Source organism: Orcinus orca, chromosome 7 (genome assembly GCF_937001465.1).
Source record: "Orcinus orca chromosome 7, mOrcOrc1.1, whole genome shotgun sequence".
NCBI lineage: Eukaryota > Metazoa > Chordata > Mammalia > Artiodactyla > Delphinidae > Orcinus > Orcinus orca.
The window spans coordinates 82375780-82383762 of NC_064565.1; the positions used below are offsets into that span (position 1 = coordinate 82375780).

General features: G+C 39.8%; 1 protein-coding gene across 1 annotated transcript; it reads right to left on the reverse strand.

Annotated features, from left to right (window-relative positions):
• Nucleotides 1-6311: 6311 nt before the first annotated feature.
• Nucleotides 6312-7701, reverse strand: C7H2orf66 (chromosome 7 C2orf66 homolog). The gene is given in 2 exon segments (XM_033400334.2): nucleotides 6312-6491; nucleotides 7537-7701. Coding segments are annotated over 2 exon segments (300 nt in total). The 5' UTR covers nucleotides 7657-7701.
• Between the last annotated feature and the right edge of the window lie 282 nt (nucleotides 7702-7983).

Consider the following 7983-nt stretch of genomic DNA (forward strand, 5'->3'; position numbering starts at 1 on the left):
AGCTTATTAAGGAGTTGGAAAAAAAAACGTGCTTTAAGAAAATGTTCCTTTATCTACATCATTTCCCGCAATTCTCCATTAAAATTCTGACTCTCAATCCATTTCTTTTTTGAACGTTTGTTTTTAAAATTAATTTAATCATTGGTGTAGTGATTTTTTTCCTTAATTTAACCATTTCCTCTGCCACGTGCACGTTCCACTTTCCAGTTCTGCCCTGCCACAGAAAGCTAAAGTCCTCCCACAATTTATGGTTTAACTCTCATCTCCTCCAATCAATGGCACCATCAGTTTTCCCCTCTTCCACAAATCCTCAAGCTGTCCCTTTCCTCAGACTCCTTCTCAGTCTGTAACTAGGTCATCTAGACTTCACGTCCCACCTCTAATTCTCACCCAAATTTTCTTCTTTTCTTAACAGTTAAACTTTTAGAGAGAATCAAATATTTGCTATGATTAGCATACACTATTGCCCATTTACTATACAGGCTGTGTACTGTCTTATGCATATTACATTCATATCTCAAAATAATCCTTTTGGATTATATTTTATTATTTTATGTTATTCCTAATGCCAGCGTTCTGAATCTAATACGTAGTAGAGCCAAGATTCAAACCCTGGTCTATCTGACTCCAAATCCCATACTTGGAATTAATATGATATACTGCCTCTCCTCAGTGGAACACTTCTTCAGCTCCTACACACTCCTGTGGTTTATATTTTACCTTGTCTTATAACTATTTCTCTGCTGTCCTCTTCTAAAGACACTAGCTAGCTGTCAACATCTTGAGAACAGCACTACCTGATACATCTTTGTGAACTTTCCTCTGTAGGCTAGTAATCTATGCTCAAAACACATTTATGAATTCAGCTGGATGGAACTGAAAGTGCCTTGGGAATGGGCAAGGGATAAGAGGTACGGAATGCAGCTCAGTGCAGCTGAGGTTAGGGACAAGTTACAGGGAGCCTATCACCTGGCTTGGCCATTGGTGCCTCTTTATGACAATCCAAATGAGGAAAAGCAACAGTTGGATGGGAGAATGAGGGGCCAGGACCTGTAAGAGGGGAACTTCCAGGTGAGAGAAAAAATCTCCAGCTGGAAGTCATTCCTTTCTCATGATAAAGGATCCTCAGGGCCCTATCTGGGTATAAAATATGGGAGGCTAGGTGAGTGGGTTGGAATAAGGTAATCCACAGAAATCCCTAATAGGTAAATTCCCCCCTGAATTTCTCCAGGCTGTCAGGGAATTGCATTTGAGAGGAAGTCGAGTCTCTAGTCCTTAGGAGAAAAGAAGGAAATCAAAAGGAGCAAATCTGGTCACCTGGTAAGGAGAATGTTCTCCTAAGACCCAGATGGCTTAGACTAGCTTGTTTGTTATTGGCTGCCTGGAATATGGGAATAACAATTGTGATGATATAGATTCACATTGCAGAGATTTGCAGCAGGAAGCAAGGGGTGGGAGAACATTTTTTCTGCTGTGGAACACCTTGATGATGTGACAGTTTTGTTTTTTTGGTTTTTTTTTTTACAGGTCAGAATGTAGCAACAGGTCTTGAAATTGGAATCTTTCTGCTTTTCTTTTCTCCACTTTGTTGTAAGTGATGTGTCCCCTGGTGAGTCAGAGGCATCCACATTACCTTGAGATGAAGTGGAATTGTTATAGCAGTAATGAAAATAGCAAGAAGAAACTTTTCAGACTTTCAGACTGATTTCTGAGAATCAAAATGGAATGTCTGAAGAAAGCAGAACATTGAATTTATACCATGACGAGAGCATGAAGAGTACACAGGGAGGGAATGACTCCCTCCTTCCTCAAGGGGAGGAGCCAGGATGGGGTGTGACACTTTTGGGGAGACAATTTTCCCATGGTTCTCTCACTTTTTTGCAAAAACTTGTGACTGCTTTCACTCTGGACTATCTTTTCAAGGATGTCTGGAGAACAAACAGCCTTGAAAGATAGAGATATTGTTTCCCTCTGGGACAGAGGGCAGATTTGTTTTCTGACCAGTATGATAATATTTCCCTCTGGGGCAAAGGTTGGGCATGTTTGGGCATGTAGCCCCCTTGTAAGAGTGGGGATTTCCTAAGTTTGGGGTTCCTCAACTGTGGCACAAACCAACTAGTGCCCAGTAAACACCTGGACTCACCTCCACATGGCCCCCATGATACTTGGGGGACAAGGAGAACCAACAGGAATGTAAAACACATGCTGCCTGCTGAGCCATGAATAATAAAGTCTATTGCCTTAGACCCACTGGTCTCAGGGCCCACCAGGATCTGTGAAATTGCAGCACCCAGTGTGTAGCTTGCAAATCAGGTAAAATCTCACACCCTTAATAGTTCTTGACCACACTAGACCCAGGATAGGGGACAATAGGCCATGTCCTAGGGATGGGGAATGGAATGCTCATCAAAGAGGAGCAGAGTCAGTGTTGAGAGGCTGTCAAGGACCTATGCAGAGAAGGACCACAGACCCCTTGGGAGCCTAGATCACCTGCAGAACACTTATTTTCATTGCAGGAAACACTACACTTCTGCTGTTTTCCTAACGACAGTTCTCGGCCAAGGACAAAATCGCTTCCCCAGTGGCCTTTTAGAAATGTGAATAGGGAGGTTTTGGTGGTCAAAATAATAGCGCAGGGGTGGGGAAATCACTAATATACCACTATACATTGTCTGGGGACCAGGTGTGCTAAATGGTCACCACGAAGACTTGTCCTTCCCCAACTGACAATACCATCACTGATAAGAAACTCTAGTCTAGAGGAGTGTAGGCCTCCCATCAACAGCTACCTGCCAGTTGTGAGGAATTTTCCAGCAGAAGGATGCATGTCCTGCACTGAGACTTTGCAAGCTCATAGCTAAAAGTCCCCTGTGGATGCCCTTCCTTTTCAGAGGCCTTAAAACTAATAAACATTCCCTTTGTGGAGCTCTTGACAACCAGAGCAGGAGTGGTGAAAGGGAAAGGGAAAGCCAGTCACTGGTACTTGAGTGGAACTGGACAGGGGTGAAGCACTCCCTACCACTCTACCATTTATCTGAACAGGCTTATTTTTATGAGGAATAGCTCATCAATAATTACTTATAGGACTTCCCTGGTGGCGCAGTGGTTAAGAATCTGCCTGCCAATGCAGGGGACATGAGTTCGAGCCCTGGTCCGGGAAGATCCCACGTGCCACAGAACAACTAAACCCGTGCGCCACAACTACTGAGCCTGAGCTCTAGAGCCTGCAAGCCACAACTACTGAGCCTGCATGTCACAACTCCTGAATCCCGCACACCTAGAGCCCGTGCTCTGCAACAAGAGAAGCCACCGCAATGAGAAGCCCACACACCGCAACTAGAGAAAGCCCACATGCAGCAACGAAGACCCAACGCAGCCAAACATAAAATATAATTATAAATAATAACATATCTTTTAAATGGTAAAACAAAAAAGTCTGGCATTAACTAGAAGCAGCTTCCATTACTGTCTGACTAATAGCAAAATAACACACATTTATTTCAATTCATTAAGTATTTATTGAGTGCTTGCTACATGCAAGGCATTGTACTAGGTGCTGGAGAAATAAAAATGGCTTATATATGATCTTGGCTCACAAATATCTCACAACCCTCCAGGGAAAACACTTATACAACTAATTACAATAGAACATATTGAACCAGATATAGAATCTGTTCTTGCATAAATATTTTATTCTTGATATTGAATATCAATCATCCACAAAAAAGCCACAGAAAACTATTTTGGAATGTACAGACTAGTGTTTTTAGGATTACACTGTTTCCTTCTAGTACAGTGTTCCTTTTGCAGAAATCAGAGAAAATGATGCAGCTCTTCATAAAGAAAAGTAGCTATTTCAGATGAGAATATGAGAATCAGAATGATACAGCCTCAGTTGGGGAGGGGTGGGTGGAGGAAGAGGGTTGGTTATGAAAGAAGGGAAATCCACCTGTTTCTCCTCTCCCTTCCTGAGGTTGTATGTGGAAGAGCCAGAGGTGAGGCATGGCTAGGATATCTGGTGTAGCACAATGTCTACCTCTGAACATCGTGGCAGAGAACATCTCCCAGATGCCCAAGAGACTCCTAAAATCCCACGTTTCTTTGCCTTCCATTTCAACTTAATTGTGGATATTCATCACTTACTCTCCCTTGATATGTAACTAAGACTGTGAGATCTTTCAATAGCATATGCTGACCATGGGAATGCATCTTCCTTTTAGGAAAAAGATAAATTTAAAACCCAAATTCCTGTTACATATAATGAACTAAAGTAAAAATGAGCAATGTCCCTTTCAAATAAAAACAGATTGATAAAAGGTAAGAAACATAGAAGACAAGCTTAAAGGAAACATAATTTAGAAGATCATTTCTTTTGACTTTATGGTGTTTCTGTAATCCTTGCAATATATGCCGTGCTCTACAGTGGTATCTATGGTTATTGACTGAGAAAAAAACCCATGCACGTAAGTCACGTATGGCCCAAAGCTCAAGCTGTTTACATAGTGTGAGCTATGTAGACTAAAATGTAGAATAAAATCATTACAAATTAACAAAAATGGAGGGAAAAAACACATAAAAGTTTAGCCATGACCATGAATCAATTTTTCTAATGAGAAGCTTCGTCTGTAGTTTTAAAACCACCAGACTTCTGAAAGAAAACATTATAACGAATGGAAAATGAAGATTAACACAAAGACCCAAAGATCAACATAGTTCAGTGAAAACTCTTCTTGTCTTCATTTCCTAATGAGAGTTGTTAGGAAAGGAGAGCTTGTATTTATGAAATATTCTCCAAATCAGAAACTTTGCTTCTTTTGCAAAGTTGAATAATTATTATATTACAATATCACTAACTGGGTGCTTTCTCTTTTTTCCTGCTCTTAAATATTTCCTTGTTTCATGCTCACACAAAAGTATGTATTTGATGTTTTCTCTGATACTTTTTATTAGAAATCCATATATGCAATTTATAGATGAATAAACTAAGGCTTACAAACAACTTGTATGCAATACTGTCTCGTACTGAAATAGGTACTTGGTATTAACAATTATTCTGTTTTAGTGTCTGTTACCCTAGGGCCTGAGTGTGAAAAATAGTCAAGGGCTCCTTCATTAATATACTTGTGTTTATTCTATTTTATTTTCTCATTGTAGGACAGTTCTCAAGTGCATATACCACATGGTAAATTGCATCCTCTTAGAATAACAATCATTATTTTTAAAAAATCATCCCATTTAAAAGAGCTAATCATCAAAATCCTTTCACAATCATAATGAAGTGCAACAATGGTTTGCTGCCTCACAATTTCATCCTATGCCCATGAAAGAATGGGAGTAGATTTTAATTATGATTCGGTTCCCTTTATTTATTAATTTATTTAATTTATTTTTTTTTTTGCGGTATGCGGGCCTCTCACTCTTGTGGCCTCTCCCGTTGCGGAGCACAGGCTCCGGACACGCAGGCTCCGGACGCGCAGGCTCAGCGGCCATGGCTCACGGGCCCAGCCGCTCCGCGGCATGTGGGATCTTCCCGGACCGGGGCACGAACCCGTGTCCCCTGCATCGGGAGGCGGACTCTCAACCACTGCACCACCAGGGAAGCCCCGGTTCCCTTTATTATTCAGCCAAATGAAAAGCTAACAGACTAGAATCATAGTATATTTTCTTCGACTGCACCATACCTGTTCCTTTTTAAATGGTAGGTATTTATTTGACAGGAATGCTAAAGTAATAAGAATAGTAAAATTCAAATCTTAGACATAAATTTTTTTCCTATGAAGGGCCATCTTTACTAATATTCTACTCTTTCTCCCCCTCTAGATGAGGAAGTTCAAGCTCAAATATATGCTTAATATTTTCTCCCAAAAGAAACCATTCTTTAAAATTTTTACTATCCATTTAATCCAACTGTACAGCTCAATATATTTCTTTACAGATAATTTTCCACATAATTTAGCTCTATGACTTGGTCTGTAAAAAGATATAGGTATAAGTATGTGGTTTTTAATTATATTTCATAATTCTATTGAGTGATAGTTCTACTATTTTAATATATCTCTCCCCAGAAAACTATGCTTTAAAAATCATAACTGTCATTTCTTTTTAAAACCAGACTGTAAAATATATGAACCAAATCAGAGTATTAACAGTGATGAGTATCATCAGAACTGAGCAGTTATTTACATGAGGAAATAAAATCATTTTTCAAATAAATATTTTCTAAACCTCTTTATGACTTTATGACTGAGTTGTATGTTTAGATAGATGCTGGGAATAAAGGGATGAGTTTTACCTGCACTCAGAAGAAACATTCAGACTTTGAGGTAATTGGGGAAGGAGTTTTTCTGTTCTTCATAATCTGCAAATGCAGAAGCAATAAGTTCTGATTGGAAAGAGAGAGGTCTGGGATTCTCGTTCATGGAGGAAATATTTGAAAACATTCCAAGATCAAGACCTCTTCCTTTAAAATATGCCTGAAGAGTTCTGAAAAACTGAAGAGAGAAAGAAAATGTTCAATGTCATTTATCATTTAAACACTCCAAATACTCAAAGATGAGTATTCTTCCCCTCTCATTTCCCCCCCAAATGGACTTTAGAGCTAACCCAGGAGGCAGGAGGTGGAAAACTCAGAAACACAAGCTGTGGCTCCTTCTCCCCTTCCCCCTCCTTTCTACCTGACATTTCAACTCTAAACAAAGATAATTCACCATTCTTGAATATCAATTATTTAACAGCCCACAGTGAGAAGATTCATTGGCCATCTCTGAGTACTGAAGTCAGAGATGAAACCGAACTCCACCGTGATCAGAGCTCAGGTGTCTCCTCTCCAATTGATGGTGAGATAGATCCCAGTCATCTCAGACATGGGGTTTTCAGCTGTGTATTCTGTGAATACACAGAAGCTGTGCAAAGTGCTCTTTGATTGTTTTAATCCTATATTGGTATATTTCACATCATTTTCTTTAGAAAAACTATATTTTGAAATCGTAATGTCATCATGTTTACTGTATTTGGCATATTTTTAAAAGAGAAGTTTTACTGGTATTTTGAATTCTATTTCCTAGATAACGTTATGTGGAAAAGAATGCCTAGCAAATTGAAAAGAATGCAGGTCGACTTTCAGTTTTTGCAATGGAGCTTTGCAAGTATTGGTTATGTGAGAATCTGTTTTGTTATCAGTTCAACCTAAGCTGTGCAAAACGTAATTCCCTGGTACGCTCTTGATTCTGTATATATCAATATATTAGAAATTAAGGCTATGAAGTCAATGTGTATATAATATTTACAAATGTAATGTGCTATGTGTGTATAAGGTCATTTCTAAATATAAATTTGTTTCTCCGTACAGAAACAAGTGTAAATTGGCTAGAACACTGGCCACTAGGCTAGCAAAATTCTTCTCTGGTCCTGCTGGGGAATCTTCTCAGCCCTTGGCAGCCTCCTCTCCACCGTGCTCTAGCAGAGTGCAGTGTGCATAACTCCAAGGAGATGCCAATTTCACCCTGCAGCTTGGCATGTCCCAGTGGCTGTTCTTACCAGATCTCGGTTTCTAGGATTGTTGAGGGGCTTCTATTTTTCTTCGTTTCTCAACACGGCTCCATGCACAAGCCCAAGTTGCACCAGGGCAACAGCCAGCAGCAGGAGTGCTTTGGGCATTGTGGAAGGAAGCTGAGTGAAAGGAAGGACCAGGGAAATGTCAATGGCCAGGGAGAGAGATATAGAGGAGGGGGAGAGAGGAGAAGGGAGGGCAAAAGTAGAAAAGAGAAAGAGGAAACATTTTTAAAGGGAGACAAGGAAGAAGAAATAGTATATTGGTTCACCTGAATTTTGCAGCCCTCTTTTTTTCCACATTCATTTCTTAATGAACCCCCCTAAAACCAATTATTAGCTTAAAGGAGTCCATGATAAGGAGAATGTTATACAGTGATAAACAAAGCAATTATGAATACAACCTAGAAAGTGAGTATGCCTTTTCATCTGAAA